General features: G+C 33.7%; 2 protein-coding genes and 1 long non-coding RNA gene across 4 annotated transcripts; all 3 read right to left on the bottom strand.

Moving 5' to 3' along the window:
- Positions 1-126: 126 nt before the first annotated feature.
- Positions 127-872, bottom strand: LOC129887080 (uncharacterized). Its single transcript, XR_008766287.1, has 2 exons — positions 573-872; positions 127-484 (listed from the first exon to the last, which is right to left on the bottom strand). It is a non-coding gene; the product is annotated as an uncharacterized LOC129887080 (long non-coding RNA).
- A 1,807-nt stretch (positions 873-2,679) lies between these two features.
- Positions 2,680-6,524, bottom strand: LOC129887078 (tetraketide alpha-pyrone reductase 2-like). Of its 2 annotated transcripts, none has more exons than XM_055962032.1 (6): positions 6,264-6,524; positions 5,631-5,803; positions 4,436-4,624; positions 4,065-4,227; positions 3,453-3,642; positions 2,680-3,001 (listed from the first exon to the last, which is right to left on the bottom strand). In XM_055962032.1, the coding sequence occupies exons 1-6, from the start codon at positions 6,367-6,369 to the stop codon at positions 2,869-2,871; spliced, it is 954 nt and encodes a 317-aa protein (XP_055818007.1). In that variant the 5' UTR covers positions 6,370-6,524; the 3' UTR covers positions 2,680-2,868. The 2 variants fall into 2 exon arrangements, with proteins under 2 accessions (XP_055818007.1, XP_055818006.1); XM_055962031.1 differs by having other exon boundaries at positions 2,680-3,010; positions 6,264-6,503.
- A 4,884-nt stretch (positions 6,525-11,408) lies between these two features.
- Positions 11,409-19,014, bottom strand: LOC129887077 (squamosa promoter-binding-like protein 1). The gene is made up of 11 exons (XM_055962030.1): positions 18,502-19,014; positions 17,788-18,394; positions 17,216-17,397; positions 16,497-17,071; positions 15,708-15,782; positions 15,457-15,564; positions 15,245-15,365; positions 14,956-15,097; positions 14,672-14,822; positions 12,157-12,786; positions 11,409-12,056 (listed from the first exon to the last, which is right to left on the bottom strand). The coding sequence occupies exons 2-11, from the start codon at positions 18,360-18,362 to the stop codon at positions 11,610-11,612; spliced, it is 3,006 nt and encodes a 1,001-aa protein (XP_055818005.1). The 5' UTR covers positions 18,363-18,394; positions 18,502-19,014; the 3' UTR covers positions 11,409-11,609.
- Positions 19,015-19,390: the final 376 nt, after the last annotated feature.

Below are 19,390 nucleotides of genomic sequence, written 5' to 3'. Positions count from 1 at the left end.
ATCCATTGTCCTCAAGTCTCCCTACAAGATGGGTCAAGCAATGACTTAGCAGTGCAGTTGTATTTTCTGAATCAAAGTTTAGTTTCGGCGTTAAGATTAATTAGTGGCAAACATTTGCAAGTTACCTGAAACAAAACTCGGCCACTTCAACTTGAACTTACTCAATACTACATGAAAACCCAACCAAATGAGTAGGTGTGATATGGAGATGCATATAACACATTATCCTCTTTATGCTTCAGTACACAACGAAATTGTTGATTCTTTCAAAGAGGTGAAAGGAAAACAAACAAGTAAGAGATCGATAGCTCGATAACAAAACCAAGTAAATAGAGACACTAAATGATGGAAAATCCCTCATTTTGGTTCCTACATTATGGTATATGGATTGAATGTCATGTAGTATGCAATGCAGCCAAAATCCAGAGAGACAAAGATAGGTAGTAGATGAGATAGCTTGATAGAAGAATCCACCTCAATGGTCCTATTCCAAAAACCAAAAAAGAACAAACCTCAGTTGAGATTAATCAAGAATCAAGTGTTTAAGGTCTGAGTGGAGAGTGAAGGCTAACCTGTACAAGCTACAAAAGAAAGCAGAAATAGGAAGGCCACAGGAAGAACTGCTACTGTTATGGATTTTCTTACTCTGGTACCACTTTTCATTGCCAAAAAAGTATGAGATACAAGGAACTTGGATGTTGTATAAATGGATAAATGCTAAATTATTTGCAATATTGTAACACTTGTTAGTAGGTGGAGTGAGTAACTCACAGTGAGTTTGGTAGATGCCTAATCGTGAACAAGGTTTTCATTGCATTTATGTACACATGTAAAGAGAGAGAAGAAAAAAATAAGGCCCGGCACTCCTTAAAAAATATTGTTGAGCGCGTGTCAAATCATATATTTTTTGAAGGAATAGAAAGATAGCTATATAATGAAGTTATTTTATGACCATTTTTAGTTTTTGACTATCAACCTACTACAACCCTTCCTTCTTTATCCGAATATCTTATTGGTTTCTCGATGTGCGTGAACGCCTTTATGTCTTTATTTTAGGTAGTTTTCCACAATTCCCATTACTTAGGCAGCAGAAACAGTGATATGGTCAGGACTATTATTAGTGGAATCAGTGGTAAGACTCTGTGGTTTCTTGCCTGCTGGCTACTGGGGTTGATAGAGAATCCAAGAGTGTATTCCCATATAAAATTTACTTCCTCCGTCCCTTTTTACTTGTCAAATTTTGATTTGGTATACCTATTAAGAAAACAATAATTGGTATAGTAAATTATTATTTTATCCCTATTAATTGATAGAGTTTTAAATATATTTATTTATTACATTTTTCAAAGATATTAACGCAATGTTAATAAATTAAGAATATATTAAAAAGAAAAAAATTGTGTTTTTTTTATTTATCAAAATTGACAAATAAAAAAAAAAAAAAAAATATTTAACAAGTAAATAAAAACAAAAAGGGTATACAACAAAAGTTATTTAGTGGTGGAAAAGGGCAGGCTATTCTTTGTTTTTTTGTAGAGTGGCAGGCCAAGGATAATGGCATGGCCACATCAACAATTGCCACTCCATCTGTACTACACAACAAATTGGGGCTTATTCTGGATTTAAATATCATAGATTCAGCCTTTTTGAGGTTCTTACTATTTAACTAACGGTGAATTCAAAATTTTCGCAAAAGGGTGGATAAGATTTAATATATACGTATAAAAAAGTAATATTCAATCTAATATATAATATAATTTGCGGTGTTTAGTTGACCATTCTTCAACATGTGTAGCCCAAGGAAATTACTCTTCATGCATAGTATAGGCAAAATGTAGCTAAGGGGCCTTCACTAAATCTAACTTAGAACTTTTGTGTAGAGGCAAAAAGTAGCTCAGGGGCTTCAAAAAAATAACTTATGCATGAGCAATAATTTACACTATTTCACTAAGTTTATTTATGGAGTATTCTATAACTTAGGCGTCATTGGTAGAGTGTATTAGAAGAATTAATGCATGCATTAGCTTTGTGTATTAGTAGTAGTATCAGTTATACACTCTATTGTATATTGATGTGTGTATTACTAATACACGGAAATACATAGTATTAGTAATGCAAGGGGTTTTAATGCATATATTAGTATGGTTAAAGACTTAGCTGCCCCTTAAAATCTTTTTTACATCTTTTCCATTGTTTTTGTGGAGGGTATCTTTGTAAATAAATCTTTTTAAAAAATTATACAACGCATGCTCTTTTTAATACACCAAACCAAACAACGTACAAGGAATAATCTCTGCATAATTAATGCAAGCATAACTAATACAAACGTTACTAATACACTCTATTTAGTATTGTTCTTATACACCTGACCAAATGATCCCTAACACCTTATGGGCAAAAGTTAGGCAACATTCTTAGTTCTTTTGCCTATAATGCATTGAAATGCCTTGAACGTCTGCCTTATGGACAAAGGTTAGAAAGTTTGCCTTATAGACAAAATTTGTTAAGCGAGGCCAAACCATTTTAGGGTCATTTCTGAACTTGACCGTATAGTCCCGCCCTTGAAAGGCCACAATATCTAGGACTAATGCCAAATGGTAGGAACACATTTCACTTAGAAGCATCATCCGCACAAAGTCACATTCTTATATACTAAACCATTTTATTCAAGTCTTCAGATTTCGAATTTCTCAACTTCACATTCTTATATAAATTAATCTCAAAGTTTTTCTATCCATACATGATAAAGGAATATTATTGACTCTATGTTATAAAGGAGTAGAAAACTTAGAAATTTTATTTCAACCCTTTTATCCAAGCACAATGAAATTGTGAGTCATATATAGGAGATGACAACTTAAATATATCTCATAGGAATCCTTTTTCTTGGAAACTCTGAATGCAATCATCAAACATTTCATTGAGACTCTTTAGAGGAGGCAGCCCCAATTGAATTATCTTGCTGCTGTCCACGCTATGTGGAATGTCTTCCCCTTGTTGACTGCCACACCTAGGGAAAAGAAAGTTTAATTTCTAAACACTAACGTTTAATCGTGTAAAAGATATTTACACAATCAGTTTACTTATTAGATTATCACAGAATTGATATCGAGTAAAACGATAATGAATCTGCTATCACACGTTAACATTCACTAATAACGTAAAAAGATGTATATAACTTAAATTTACAGCACTCATGGTGTGACTTAGTGGTCAATGAAGTAAGTTGAGAACCATGACGTCTCAGGTTCAAACCCGGCTAAGGCAAAAACACTAGGTAATTTCTTTCTATCTGTCCTAGTCTAGGTGCATAGAGTTACCTGGTACATGTTGTTAGTGGAAGGTGACAGTTATTCCATGGAATTAGTCGAGGTGTGCACAAGCTGACTCGACCACCATGGTTTTAGAAAGAAAGAAAAAACTAAAATTTACACAAAAATTGATTCACTTACTCGTTCTCATGAGGATAAGATGGATACTTGGTCCTTAACAAGTCATTGATCTGTGACATATGTCTCACTGAGTTTGAACATATGTATCTACCTGAAGCTTTTTGTTCTTCCATGACTAAAATATGAGCTCCCACAACATCCTCAATGTGAACAAACCCCAACCTTCTGTTGGCATACTCTCCAAGCGTACCTAGTCAACAAGGACAAAAGGGAAAAGAAGAAAAGACAGATAAAAGTAAGATAAATTTTATGCCTTCCATAAAAGAGAGACGAGGTAGAACTAAAATAAGTTGTCTCGTAAAACCAACAATCTCTTGAAATTCATGCAGATCTAATGAAAAACAAAACACAATGAAAGAAAACGATCCATACAGACAATATCAATTTTAGATGAATAATAACTACATTCTTTGAGAGTCTTTCGATCATGTCTGAGATTTATATGTCAGTAGAAAACATAGTGATCGTTTAGTACTTTTATCTTATCATTACAAGAAGCATCACACAGGGTTTAGAAAAGGGCATCACCCCAAAAGGTTGGTTCTTGGAATGCAGCCCTTTCTCGAACCCTGTGTGAAGCAGCCAGTGCTAGTATCAGCCAAAAGATACAACCTTTAACCATGCCCAATATGACTTGCAATGTACTGGTGGGCTGAGGAGCAAGCAAAGGACCCACAACAAAGGATGGATTTACCACCACCAAATCAATACCATATTCCTCAGCTACTCTCCAAGCTTCCTTTTCTGCTTTAGTCTTAGCATAAGCATACCATAGCTGCACTTAACAAAAAAAAACATTACAACAACCATCCTCTATAATAACATTTCACTATAACGGTCAAATTTAGTTTGGAACGAATTTTCATGTTGTGTTATATTATATGTTCTCTATAACAACAGTTCGCTATAGCAGCTAAAAAATATCCAATTCACTTGTTTCATTGTACTAGGTAGAAAGTAAGAAAATTGATATCCATACATACATTGTATTTTTGGCAATATTGAAGGTCACTCCAGTGGGATTCATTGAGAGGGGAAATCTGTTGTGCATCTTCTCTGTATCTAATTGAAGAGCAGGAAGAGGTCAACACAATCCTCTTCAAGGTGGATGCTTTTTTGCAAGAGTTAAGCACATTCAAGGTACCATTTATACATGGATCAATCAGTGTTTTCTGCAATAACATTGTAAGGTCCAGCAATGTTAAGTTGATTGAAGAATTTAAGAGGTGTGTGGCACGAGTTGAAAATTGATAAGATAATAGAGCTTGGGCCTAATTCGAGCTCATGAGGCGAAAATTATTACAATACAAAAAAACAATACTTTGTTCCCTCAATCAATGTGAGACAACCTAACAACTCCATAGCCCCCTCTAGAGGTCATTCATTTTTCATGACTCGCAGTCAAAAGAGTTGGTTGGTAGTTCAATTCTTCGAGGGAGTTAAAAGAGGCCTTTCAGTTTGTTCAAAGGAAGTAGGGATAAATCATTATAGACGGTAGGGTTCGCTCATATTGAATTGTCAGCTGAAAAACTAGTTCATGAGCTGAAAATTGTGTAACAAGTCATTCACTCAACTAATGTGGGACAATCTAACATTCCACACGCCATGTGAATGGCCAACATTGAGTGTGTTTGGTACGGAGAAAAATATCCTTCGGAAAATCTTTTTCAAAAAATGACTTCCCTAATAGAAATAGGAAAAACAAGTTGCATAAGTGACATTCCAAGTTTATTGTGTCCTCCTCACCCACCCAGTCTCCCCAACACCCACCCCTTGACCATCCCACTCCTGCCACCCCCCCAACCCTTGACCATCCCACCCCCGCCACTCCCCATCCCATCGCACCTCCATAGTATTTTACTAAATAATATATATATGCCCCTGGAATATATATTTTCTTGCTTACTTACCACGCACTAATAAGTAAAAAACCTACTTGTTTTTCAAGAAATATTCTTCCTAGGAAATCATTTTCCGTGAAAAACATTTCCTTTGTACCAAACACACACTCATATAAGTAACAGACGAATCTTGGGCCTAACTCAACTAAAAAACTAGCTCATGATCAAGTTGAGAATTGTCAAAGATCATATAAGGAGTCAACAACTCGTTCATTTCCTCGATTGATGCGGGACAATCTAAACAAAAATGAAGTAGAAAGGTGAAGGTAAAACTGGCCTGAATGTTGTCATCATAAGGGACCAAAACAGGTGAAGCAGTATGAAAGACTCCATCAACTCCCTGAATGGCATCATCAAAGCTGCCTTCCAATAATAGATCAGCTTTCATAATCTTGAGCCTCTCTTTAGCACCATCTAGCTCCCACAAAAACCCCACTTTCTCCGCATTATCTGCAAAACTTGAAAATTTGAGTTTTTGAAATTGACGTTGTGTTCAAGCCAATTTAAAGTTTTATGAATGGAAGTCCAAAAACTTTGGAAACAACAACTACCCAATCCCACAAGTGAAATCTGGTAAAATGTGCACAGACATTGCTAGTGAGACTTGTTCCAGATACAAAAAAGAAAATATAGCAAGTCACAAAGAAACAGCGTAAAGTCTACCAGAAGAGAGCAACAACAACAACAATAAAATAGTGCGATAATCAAAACACAATAAATAACATACTAGGATAGATTATTAAAAATAATAACAAATAATAATGGATATCGAAAACAAAAACTATAGACAAACACCCTGAGCAAGACAACACTACACCTTGGAAACTTGAAAATAATTGAAAATCATAACTAAACAGATATTTAAAAATAATTTTTCAAAATTGCTGTGGTCAAACACTAGCTTAGTTACCGGGATCACGAACTGTAGTTCTTACAATGTGACCCTTTTGGAGGAGCGCTTTAATAAGGTAAGCTGCAATGAACCCTGTACCCCCTGTTACACAGTATTGTGGCATTTTCTTGGTTTTTTTTTCTTCTCCACTTTCACAGGCTTAGGCCATGTTATTTAAAGAGAGTTACATGGAAAATATAGGTAGCTTTTTGGTACACCTTTAAACTTTTGTGGGAAAGAAGAATTAAAAAAGGGCTATTTAGAGGATAACTAATTGGTGAATAGTCACTTTCACGCCTTGTAACCAATTGTTTTAAAAGACGGGGTGCGTCGCTACGCATTTTACGTATGTCTCATAGATCTTCATGATATAAGTCACGAATAATTTTTAATTTTATAAATTTATTAATAAAAAAATAAATAAAAGCAAAAATTGAGATGCTTTAGCTAAAAGAAGAAGAAGAAGAAGAGGCGTAAAGTGAAAAAGAAATAGAAAAAAATCGGAGAAAGAGTGTGGAGGAGAAGAGACATTAATTTAGGAGGGAATCTATATTTTTTAGCGGGTTGTGTTATAAAATGGTTTAAATAGATATCTTTTTATTTTCTATAATTTTGATTTTAAATAAAAATTTATATGAGCAAATTTTAATGAAAAAATAATTAATTAAATTGGGTGATTTTGTAGGTAAATATTCATAATTAAGTAGTTTTGAGGTTATAAAAGGATGCTCACTAACTTTCTCAAAAAATTACTCATAGTTGAGTGACGGCAAAATAAAAAAAATTGCTAATAATATTCCAAATTTAATATATATAATTTATTCATACGTCTTAGAATAAGTATGATTTTACAAAAAAAAAAAAAAATATCCCAAAATAATTATCGCTTTAAAAATTAAAGAGAAAAAATAGTCATTTTTTCAATTATATCCCGAATTCTCAAAAAACGTCTAAAAAAAATTACTTAATAAACTATATCTTATTTTCTCCACCACCCAATCATAATCGTTTGGTGGCTTTGTTGCTTGTCTAAGGATCTGGCTCTACATGCACTTGGTGGAAAAAATGTCATAACACTGTTACTCAAAATAAATCGTATAATAAAACCAAATTCTTGAATTGACACAAGAAGGACCAAAATCTTATTCTTGCCGTGTTAATTTGTTTGTCTAATTTATTTTTTGTTTTATTTTAAAAGTATTTTTAATTTTTTAATTTTAACTTTTCACATGATATGCTAATATTACAAGATTAAAAAACATTTTGATATATTCTGCATATTTTTAATTTAAGACACATAATTTGAAAGTCTTTTCTATTTTTGTAAACTTCGTATCAAGTTAAAATCAAATAAACAAATTGAAACAACATGAGTATAAGAAAAATAAAGTACCATTAATACGATTGCGCATATCTTTGTGCACATATTCAACAATCTCTTGGCTATCGATATTTTTTCTAACTGTTTTTATATTATTATTTTGTTGTCATATTATTTTGTAATTTATGTTTCGATAATTGTTCTTTTGAATCAAAAGTCTATCAGAAATAATTTATCTCTATTAAAAATAGAAGTAAAATCTGCATACACTATATTCTCTTCAAACCCCATTTATGAAATTACACTAAAAATGTGATTATTGATATTTGTATGATAATTGAGAAAGATGGAAAAAGGATCAAATTCATCTCTAAATTATATAATATATTCTCAATCTGTCCTTTATTAATAGTCGTTAATTGGACTTTGGCTCCCAAATAACCTTTATAAAGACATTTCAGTTCTATTACTTCTTCCCAGGCCAATAAATAGTTGTGTATCGACTGGAGCTGGTTCATAACACAAAGCACCCAGAATGAGACCCAATCCTTTAATTTTTTTTAAGTTCTAACAAAATTTGACCAGCTAAATGAAAATTTTTGGGTTCGTTTGGTTTGAATATAAAGTTATGATGTGATTAGTTGTGATGGATAAGTTAGGTTGAAATTATTTTTTATTGATGGTTTGATTTGTTGTATATAATTAATATGCATTGCATAAATTTTAAGAACAAGTTATTTGTTTACAAAATTATCCTTTACTTTATTTAGTTTTTTATATTTTCTTTGCAAGCTTTAGTTATTCATTCTTAAAAATAAAACTTTCATTTTATTTAGCTTAAATATTTTTTTATGTGCATTCTCATGATGGTACCATATGTATTTAAAAATAGAATTTTCATCTTATTTAGCTTAAAAATAGAACTTTCATCTTAAATTTATTAAAGTCAAAGAGAATTTATTATTTATATCAATTTATTTAAGCACACGTCACTCTTAAATTGTAAAATATTAAAGTTTTCATTTTAATTGAGATAGAGATTACAAGCTTTCAAATGACTAAAAGAATATATAATTAAAAATATTTAATTTAGTAGTAGTGAAATCAAAATATAAATAAACACAAGAATTAGTCAAATAAATTAATAAAAAAAAATATTTATATAGTGTAATTTTTTAATAGAAAAGTATGAAGAATTATCATTAAAATAAGGAATAGTGAAGGTTGTGAATGTTATTATACATTATATTAAAAATAATCTGAATATACATGAATGTGAAAAGTGATATATGCAAAGGGTTTAAAGGGATATGTTTGTCATTTTTCCTATTTTATCACGGAATAAGTTATTATGGGATTACTATATCATCTAAGGAGAAAAATAACTTATCTCGATACTAATAATTAATTCTAAAATAAATTATCCTAAACTTATCAATCAAACAATAAATTAAATAATATTATAATTTAATTTCAGGACTATTTAGTATTATCCTTCACCCAAACAATCCCTTAATAATTGATTTATTAGTCGACAAAACAAATCAACCCATTTGTGTAACAACAAAATATATGTTTGACCTCAACTATCAACTGTGGACTAATTTAGACCATTTGCTATGATTGGTGGAAAGTAAGAGCCTCTTTAGTCATGCATAAGATTTTGGTTTATATACCAAAAGTCATAAATTAAGAATTTTAATTCATCATAATTCATCATTTTTTATTAATTTTTAATTTAAAAATAAATACTTAAAAAGATTTTTTATGCAATTTTATAAAAATATTTTAAAATTATTTTAACTTAAAAACATTTAAAATAAGTCAATCAAAACAGGTTCTTTGAACCTTTGCTCTTGCTAAAAAAAAAAATCCACAATTGGAAAGTAAGTAAGAATTTCTAAGTTTCAAGACGTATCAATCCATGCATGTTCCTGAAAAGTAAATACCGGTCAAATAAAATAAATGGGATAATTTTAAATATATATAATAAATTAATTAATTTATAATAAATATAATCATATTTTAATTACAGTAAAACCTCTATAAATGCATATGTTTGGGACCGGAAAAAAATATTCATTTATCAAAATTATTGATTTATCGATAAATAAATATTTATTATTTTAGAGAGTATTTTGTAGTATGTGTCATAAGAAAGGAAAAAAAATATTTGAATTAAGAATTTCAAAAGTTTAAATCTAGGAAACTAAACAGTGTAGTCTTTGCATGTTTATTATTTAAATTTAGGAAAGCTAAGCAGATTTAGTAAAGTTTAATATTTCTAATTGTATTCATGTATATAAAATATGAAGAAATTTTGTGTTAACTATAAAAGAAAAAAACTAGATGTTTAAAAATCATAATTTAAGTATAATGTTTTCTCATCATTTGAAAGGCGTACAAAAATTATCTTTAACCAATAGTTATTGATCTGGTATTATTGACTAATTAAATATATATAAATTCTTGATATATTCTAGTAATTATTACTTTATATTTTTCTGGGTATTTAATACTTTACTTTTAATTATTATCTAATGCATTTAGCGAAAATATTACTTTAATATAACTGGCTCAAGTCAGAACCGGAGAAAAATATTCATTTAGCGAGATTATTACTTTATCGAGGTTTTACTGTACATTACTTATATATGAGTTATACACTGAATATACATTATGATACACTCAAAAATTGAATATAACTTGACTATACATGAAATATACATGCCTATATAGAGAATGAACATTTTTTTGATAATTATTTTGACCCAATGACCATGTGACGTAATTATCCCAAAATAATAAATCGAAGAGAATATTTTAAAGGGTCCATTTAAACAGAATAGGAGAAATTCAGTATTTCCTTTTAATATTACTTTTATTATTAAATAATTATACAAAATATTGATAGTCAGATTTAGATTTTTAAAGTGTAATTAATAAAGTTAATTTAATAAAATAAATCCTAATAAATATTTCTTAAAGGAGTGTCAAGTTAATAAGGATCAAATAAAATGAAAAGAAGAAAGATTAAATAAATGGTGGAACAGCTTGAAAAATTCTTGTACTTGTCCTTGTTTGACATCTCAATCCGTGTTCACGTACTCTTTGAAGTTTCATTTAAACACTTGAACTTAATTAAAATAAATATTTTAAACACCTCCAACGCATGTGTTCCTTACTTGCTTGACATGAATGGCATATAGCACATCAGATCCACATAATTTGACACGTCTTTTTTTATATAAATATTCTATCTACTAAATTATATTTTTTTTACCCTCCTAAAGAAAAAAGGTTAAAAAATCGATAGAGAATGTGCATCTCACTTTGAAATAGTAGGTCTTAACAATTTTCATTTCACTGTGGATAATGATACTGTCATTTTTTGTTGTCATTTTCCCCTAAGATTTTAATATTTTTTAAATTTCAAACTATTATGTTGACTCACTAACAAAGAAGTGTAACCACCTTTATCTAACACAAGAAAATAAATATTACATAAGGTTATCAATAGTCAAAGGTATTCAAAATATTAGTTTTGAAAAGGTTTGAGAGTTCAAATGAAACCTTGAGTTGTATAAAGATCGAAATGTCAAATCAAGACAAGACAAGAGGATCTCCCAAAGCCATTCTGCCTAAAAATAAAAATATCCCCCAGATATGGTCATTTGCTTTCACAAATCATGGGTAAGGATTCTCTTATTGTGATGGTAAAAAAATAATTTACTGTTATGGAGGGAAAAAGGTCTCTTATTGTAGTTTTACAAATAAAATTATCCTATTTACATAAACCAATATCACCAAAATGCAAATAAAGATAAATAGAAGAGGGAAAGTTAGACCTAGTTACTAGGTCCCAATGGAAAGATACATTTTTATCAAACAAAATAAATATGTTAACAAGTTGGTATAACTACTGAACTGTCTGAAGGGCTATTCCTACAGCATCTCAGGCCCTAGTCTTTCTTTTATATAGACGAAAATACTGGTACAAGTAACTAATATACTTTTTATCACATTTATTGGGGGTGGTAAAATCAGCTTGTTCCAAAGTCCACCATTTCCCACCTAAATGGACGGAAAATGTACAGAACTTCCGGCGAGCCCCTGAAGAGGAGAGCAACACAAACACATACAGCAGCCATAGCTACCATCGAGAACATTGCAGGCCTGTACAGTAGGGATCGACTCCGACTTCCATAAGCCAGCTTCCTATCACATAGCCTGCAGGGCCGAGGAATGGGTTTTCTCTGAGTCATTGATATCTCTAAGCTGGTGGTTGCGCACACTTCATCTTTCTGGTTGCTGTTCTCAACAACAGATGGAACACAAGGAATATCAACCACTATATGTCCGCTGGTTGCTTTCTTACTAATTTTCCTCTGCACCAGGTGAATGTAGGAATAATGTCCTCGCAAGCGTGCATAATCTTCTGGTGTGAAACCTGTGCTATCACGAGTGTTCTTCCACGCTTCAATTGCCACCTGCATGGGAAATTTCTCGCATGTTTAGAGAATAGCTAAACAGAACATAGCCTCAAACAAGAAAAAATAATAAATGCATCCAACAGAAGGAATTTAATACCTTGCCAGGATCATTTGTCAATGCATCTAGCACATCTTCATATCCATCTATGCAAGCTGCAACATGAAGAGGTGTCAAACCTGCAGGCCCTACAGAGTCGGGTCTAAACAAGAACTCCCCACCGACCCCAATCAGAGATTGGTATTCAGAACATAGTTCATCTGCTACATTTGCGGGGGTATACGTTAATAGCAATTCCACCAAAGGCCTAGAATTCCTACGCACAGCTCTATGCAGAAGACCAATCTCAGCGAGAGCATATTTCAAGGAAGAACCATCTCCACCCACAGTTCCATCAAGAAGAACGTTCAATAGTTTCTTAACTACTGCACACCACTCATGGTCTACGGAGAACTCCACAAGCCACTTGAACCGCTTCAAAGGATGGAGAACGGCATTAGGACCAAAATGCTCTAATCTAGCCCTCAAATTATTTCTATGAAGCAGCCAACCAAGTTCATGAATAAAATCCATGGCTTGATTTCTTGCTTCAATATTATTTGTCTGCCCCTTGACATAATCTGAAGAAGTCAACTCTAGATCACTCTCAAGCATACGAATTTCAGAGCAAACATCCTCCTCTGCAATTATGAATGGGAAGAAACTATTGCTGACTCCATGATCTTCAACCTGGTTAAACAAAAGAATCTCGGCATGATTTAGACTGTACGCCACTTGGTTGGGAGATTTTATGAAAAATGCATTACATCCAACATTTTGACTGTAACATACTATATCATATAATACAGGCACCAGATATCTTTTTGGAAATTAAATATAGGCACCAGATATCTTTTATAACATAAACACAGTAATGTAGAAAAAAAGGCGATCAACTGATACAGATATGATGATGAGCACAAAATCCACTTTTCTGCAATATATGCACTATGTCATGGTTATTTTATACTTCAAAAAGGAAATATATTATACCTGTCTCGAACATCTTGTTCCATAGTAACTTATGAAATTCATTTGACTTGGCATCCCGATTTTTAATTTCTATATCCCATAGAGTTATAAACATTTATTACTCGAGAGAGCCGTCTCTGAGAAGGAACGAGTGAAGCAAAATGAGCGACCTTTGAGAAGCAGATTAGAATTTCACTATCGATTTATGGTTGACAGCAGCTGAAAACTTGTCAGGACCCTTTAGATAAATTCCCAAACAGCTACCTTCCATGCACATACAGTATTCACTTTTGGCAAGTTTTTAGTGTATGGTGAAAAATCCAGAAGAACTATGCAGGCCTATGTTGTTCAAAATACATATCTCTACACCATAACGAAGTCCATGAACCGTAGGTTTAACTTGGCAGTACTTCAAGTAATTACTTTTTTTAAATTTTTGATGGCCTTCAAATAATTTCTTCTACAAAAGCTCATACTCCTTCATGCTTCGAAAGATATGGAGATCCGTAATCCTCCTACCCCCCCCCCCCAAACCATCCATCCATCCATCTTAAACCTCTAAACTCATTAACTCTCGTACCTTAGTTCACACTAATCTACTATCAATGAGGAATGACTGAAACAGTACAAAAGGGTCCAATGTAAAAAAACCATAATTGTTGAAAGAACCTAGCCCTCGCAACTGGATAATCCCCCAAGTCATCCGCTCTAAAGTATGAAAAAGAATATATTTCCCTTGCAAACAATAAACTCATTTCTCAAGGTAGATATATGTTCCATTAATGATCAGTAATGCATTTATATGTAGATATCTCGTGTACCCAACTTGGGAGATAGTAGCTTGTTGAGCCTATAGCTAGGTGTCTTATGCAATTAAAAATGAATCAACAGATGCAGAAAACAACTTCCAGGAATAACACATTTGAGCATTCTAAAAGAGCTTGATCAACAAGACGGTCATTAATGCACCTAGGTGAACAACCAAACGATTATGGAGAACACAACTTGAAGACCTTAAACTATTCAGAGGCACAAATCAATGAACTAATGCTATTCAGAGGCAGAGTGTTGAAAGTAACGAGATTGTCGATAATGGAAAAGGGCAATGAAGTAGTGAAAAACTAGCAAGTATTATGGAAAAGGGCAATGAAGTAGCGAAAACTAGCAAGTATTATGCAATACAAATGGTAAAACGGCAAATCTGCAACTTTATATCTATTTCGACTGCATATTAAATGTGAATCAGATTGAAACATCATAATTTACAACAACACATTAATACTTTTTCTAGTCCATTTTACTTGTCATGTTTACCTTTTGCACGCCCCTTAAGAAAACATTAACTAAAAGGATGGTTTGACTAAAGTACCCTTAGTTATTCTTTGATCTCAATTTTATACTCCTCTTCCTTTCACCATTTTAATCTCTCCCCACATTAATTGAGCAATGGTAGAAGTAGAAAATAATTACTTCTATCTTGATTTTCTAAAATGACAAGTATCTTAAAACCAATTATTTTTTAGTAACCATGCCAAGTAAATTCTTATCAAATTTAACAAATCATGCCCAAACAGGAAAACAACAAGCTGAGGAAAAGGTTCACCTCAATAAATCCTCTTCCAGTGACTGCTGGAACAGAACATGTGAAATTCAGGGATTGGAGCTTATCATCCTTGTCAGCACTATCAACATGTTCTTCTACCTCATTATCAGCTTCTGGATCCAGGTAGTTACCTTCTAAAGCACAAAGTAATCTGGAAACAAAAAATAAACAAAGACTTCACTAACAGAGTTTGCAAAGAAATGTGCCGCCAAAATCCTCTGGAGTGAGGAAGAAGAAAAAGAAGTTTGACATTGTAATATCACACATGTAATAATGATGCATACCTTGTGGATGGCTTAGTTAAATTATAGCCTTTGACTAAAAATTGAACTCTGTCAGATGCCGGCACAGCTATGGGTCTTACACTTAATAGTGTACTGTCGTCATTACTAACACAAGGCAAGGACATATCCAACAGAACCTGCCCTGCACCGCATAAACAGAAGAGAGCAAAATCTCAGCGGAGAACAGTGCCGATGCAAAATTCGCCAGAAAAGATATATTTTGGCCGAATTTATATTTTGGGTTTGGGAAAGAATTTAAAATGATAGAAGACATTAAATTTGAACAGACCATCACACACAAATGCAATTTGGTTCTGCACCCTAATGTAAATCCATCCTTTTGTCCAGAAGCTATCGCTTCCAGGAACATCCAAAAGCCTACTCAAACTGGAGCTCAGATCATAAGAAAGCTGTACAAAGCAATTAATTTTACGTGTCAAACAGGTTTCCATAGACAGCCCAACTACTTAACATTACTGGCTTTCGATTAACATGCATTACCTCCTCCCATGCAGACTCTGGAAGCCGCAGATATATTGTCAATACAACACAACCAGGTCTAATGTAGCTCTCAATCTCTGTTGGACTGTGAGATAACCAGTCAAGAATCTGCAATTTCAAACAATTCAAAGGAAATTTTGGAAAAAGAATAAGTAAACACGGAGTTTAAGCTATCCAGAAACATACAACAAAATAAAAACCAAGTGCCATACAACAAAATAAAAACCATGTGCGCTAAGACAAGTACGTACCTGAGCTCGTACTACAAATGGAAAATCACTAGGAGCTTTTCCAAATAGTTTAAAAACAATCCGATCTGTGCGGTTCTGCATCAAACAAAAAAAAAGATTCAGACAAAATTTTGGAAAATAAATGGAAATCAAGTAACTAGACTCGGTTGTTGTCGACTTCTGTCTCTCTTTCATTTTGTAAGATACTCTGTCTTATACACAATGGAAGCATAAACTTGAGCACTGAACATAATTAAATATAAGCTTGGTGGACTCGATGTTTTTAAAGTGAAAAGTACAAAAAACAATGAGGTGCATGGGTTAAGACGCGAACAGCGAAAAAGAAGACAACTCAAATAATGCTGATCCAACTCCTCAAAGTTGAGATTTAAAGAACCAACCCCACACTTCTTGTTTGGATCACTTTGAACATCACTGTTTTAAGCATACATCTCTCTAAAAAGCTCATGGCTTTCGCTATGATGCGTTAAACCAACGGTTTGCATGCCTCATCGCTTTAAGCAACAAAGCGATAATTTCTAATAACATTGGGCCACCTGACCATTTGAAGACACTCAGGCTTTATCTAAACACATAATGCAATCATCAAATGAGACCATTGTGTAATACTCAGAAACTGGCATGTTCTTAAGGATCAGAGAAAGCAGAAACTGGCTGAAAATGTTCTTTAATTCCATCTTGACAAGAGTGTAACGATGGAATAAAAGAACAATGAAAGAGGAAACCAAAACAATGAAATTCGCAGCACAAGTAAAACATATAAATCACGGTAGGTGCTTTTAGGAGTACCTGATTGTCACCACTGGAACTGGAAGGTGACTGGGCAGAAGCAGAATCGGAATTTCCACTTGTTTGAGGTGGACTTGACTGGTGAGAGCCCTGTTGTAACCAAGATGGGCACTCAGGCACAGGGGATCTATCTATATCGTCTCCACAATCATCTGAATCAACATACGCATCATTCAAATCGAAGTCAATCAACTTGCTCCTGCCAGTGGTACTTTCCCTGCCCGGTGTGTAAGCTTGAGAATTGCTTTGAATGGGAAACAAAATGCCTGGACTTTGAGAAGAGGCTGTCCGCGCATCTTCTAGCCTGACATCATGCACATCTAACCTTTTCTGGGGCATCTCAGCTGCCGAATTAGTGAACTGATGTTCTTTGGGTCTAGGAGGTGCCTGTGAACCATTTGAGATCAAGGAAGCTATTTCCGGATTTCGAAGGATAGACTTATTGTTTAGCAAGTTTGAAGATTCTTGCAGAAGTCCAGATAAGCTTTTATCCCCATTTGTGGGACCCTGGCTGGCAAGGCTTCTTAGTAGATGAGACAAAAGGTCCTGATCTTCAGCTTGGTTTGCTCCGTTTGCTGCAATTGATGAAATCATAACCTTGCAGTGAATTTCATAGCTCAAGCAGCAAAAAAATTCAGAACCAAAAATAATAATTGAGAAACATGTCAAATAATTTGCAAAGTCAGAGCATATCAGAAGGAAATCTAGGAATTACTCACAGTGCATGTTGGAGAGTATCTTTAGCAGGCTCATCAAGGAATAACCGCTAGCCTGGCCATCGTTCAACGAATTATTGTTAGCTACAGATTCTGATTGTGTCTTTCTCCTCCTTTTATTATGTCCGGCTAGACGTCTACGACAACTTCGTTTTCCTTCATCAAACTCTTGAAGAGCATGAAACCTGAGTATAATAAAAGCAGAACTTTTTGGAATATAACCACAGAATAATTTAGACAGCCCAAGCAGAAGCAATCAAACGCTAAAAAAGATTGATTTTTTTTTTGCAGGATTCACAAGACATACCATCACTCAATTAATCAATCAACTAAACCTCAACCCCAAATTATTCTAAGTCAGTTGTATTAATCCTTTATAGTCTTTTCGATCTATTTGTACCATTTCATTCACAAGACTTGCCTCCCCCCACACCCAAACCTCAAATAGGAAAGGAAACAGAACTTTTGATAGACAATCTTACAGCAGAGAAGCGTGCTAAAACATAAATAAAGCTGAAGAAAGTCATCGTGAAGAAGCTGATAGGGCAATAAGTAAGAAGAAAGAGAGAAGAGACCTGCTGCACTGCTGGCAGAAACGCTGCATAACATTCCCAACGAGTGCCCTACTAGCCTTGGAGTGCATCTCACAAACCTTATGCCGCCTATGGTAGTCTTTAGCCTTACTGAGATCTGTTCCACAATCGTCAACCTGACATACAGCTCTGGTAGCAGCAGGTGCAGCTAATTTAGTCCTTTTTCCGGCGGCTCCATCCCAGTTACTTAGTTCCCTACCGGCGTCGGCAGCTGGCTCACCTTGTCCACCAAGCTTCAGCGAAAGAGGCCCAGAATCGTCTTCATCAACTACAATAACCCTCCTCCTTTTCTCCAATTCCCTCCTCTGTTGCTCCATCCCATGATTTACTTCATCTGAACAAGAAGATGAACTGTTTGATGAAGCCAGATTTCCAGTTTGAACAGGGAAAAACTGTCTGCTCTGGTAATTAGATGGGTTTTGCTGAAGAGGGGTCGCAATAAAAAGATCTCCATCCCATTTCCAATCCGTCAGATCCCACTCCAAGCTCCTCTTACCCAATCCCCGCAGATCCGTTCCTCCCATATGGTAAAAACGCTCTCCTACAGTCGCTTCCATTTAACTCCTTTGCGTTTGCTCGCGCGTGTTTACTAAGATCCAAATCCAGAGACGTCTCTCAGCAAGAAAGAAATTTAAAAAAAAAGATGAGGATCGGACAAGTGCTAGCTACAGATCAGAAGTCAATAATTGAGTATACCGATGTGAAAAGAGAAAAAGAAGAGAGATGAGCACTAATCAGCTTCTGTACGGCCCCAATAATCGAGAAAGAGTAGAAAGAGACAATCATGATACCAATTAACAGCAAGCCACATCCCCACCACCTAAATCTCAGCGTTGACTCATGAATTACTGGAGAAATGAAGAAACAAGAAGCATCTAGATTCTTAACCGAGAATTTAGCTCAACAAGAAGAAACAGTAGGAAAAAGGGTATACGGAATCTTGAACAACAAGAAGAAGAACAACTGACAAATAACTTTCCGGTATTGAAGAAACAACGGCAAGGCCGATAGACCGACGGTGGAGAAGAAGGAAGAAAGGACAAAGGTGAGTGAGTGGGTGGGGTAGACGGGGAGGCGGGGGGGGGGGTAGAAGGTAGCGAAAGGTTGGGATGAATGATAAGATTAGAGAGGAATGTGAATGTGAATTGCAAAATGGAAATGGAAGCGTGTTGTATATGAGTGTGCTCGGCTGTACTGATGCGGTGGTTTTTTCTTTCTTTTTTCGTTCAAACAGTATATATGTACTATTTTACTTTCTAAAATTTCCATCTTCATCTTTGTTCCATCATTTATATATTATTTCATAATGTATCATATTATAATTGAATAAATTATTTTAATAGTGCAATTAAGAATTTGATGAATGGTATATAATTTTTTTTAACTGTATTAAGAAATGAGCAAAATTAAATCTACATTCATAATAACTGTAACAATTAATTTTTCTATCTATTTTATTTTATCTATTATAGTAAAAAATAGTTGTTCAATAATATTTATTTAATTTATTTTTTATATATATTTTATCTTTGTTATTAACTATTAAAATATATGATAATATAATAATATTATTTCTATTATTAAC

Source organism: Solanum dulcamara, chromosome 4 (assembly GCF_947179165.1).
Source record: "Solanum dulcamara chromosome 4, daSolDulc1.2, whole genome shotgun sequence".
NCBI lineage: Eukaryota > Viridiplantae > Streptophyta > Magnoliopsida > Solanales > Solanaceae > Solanum > Solanum dulcamara.
This window is presented reverse-complemented; position numbering and strand designations above follow the sequence as displayed.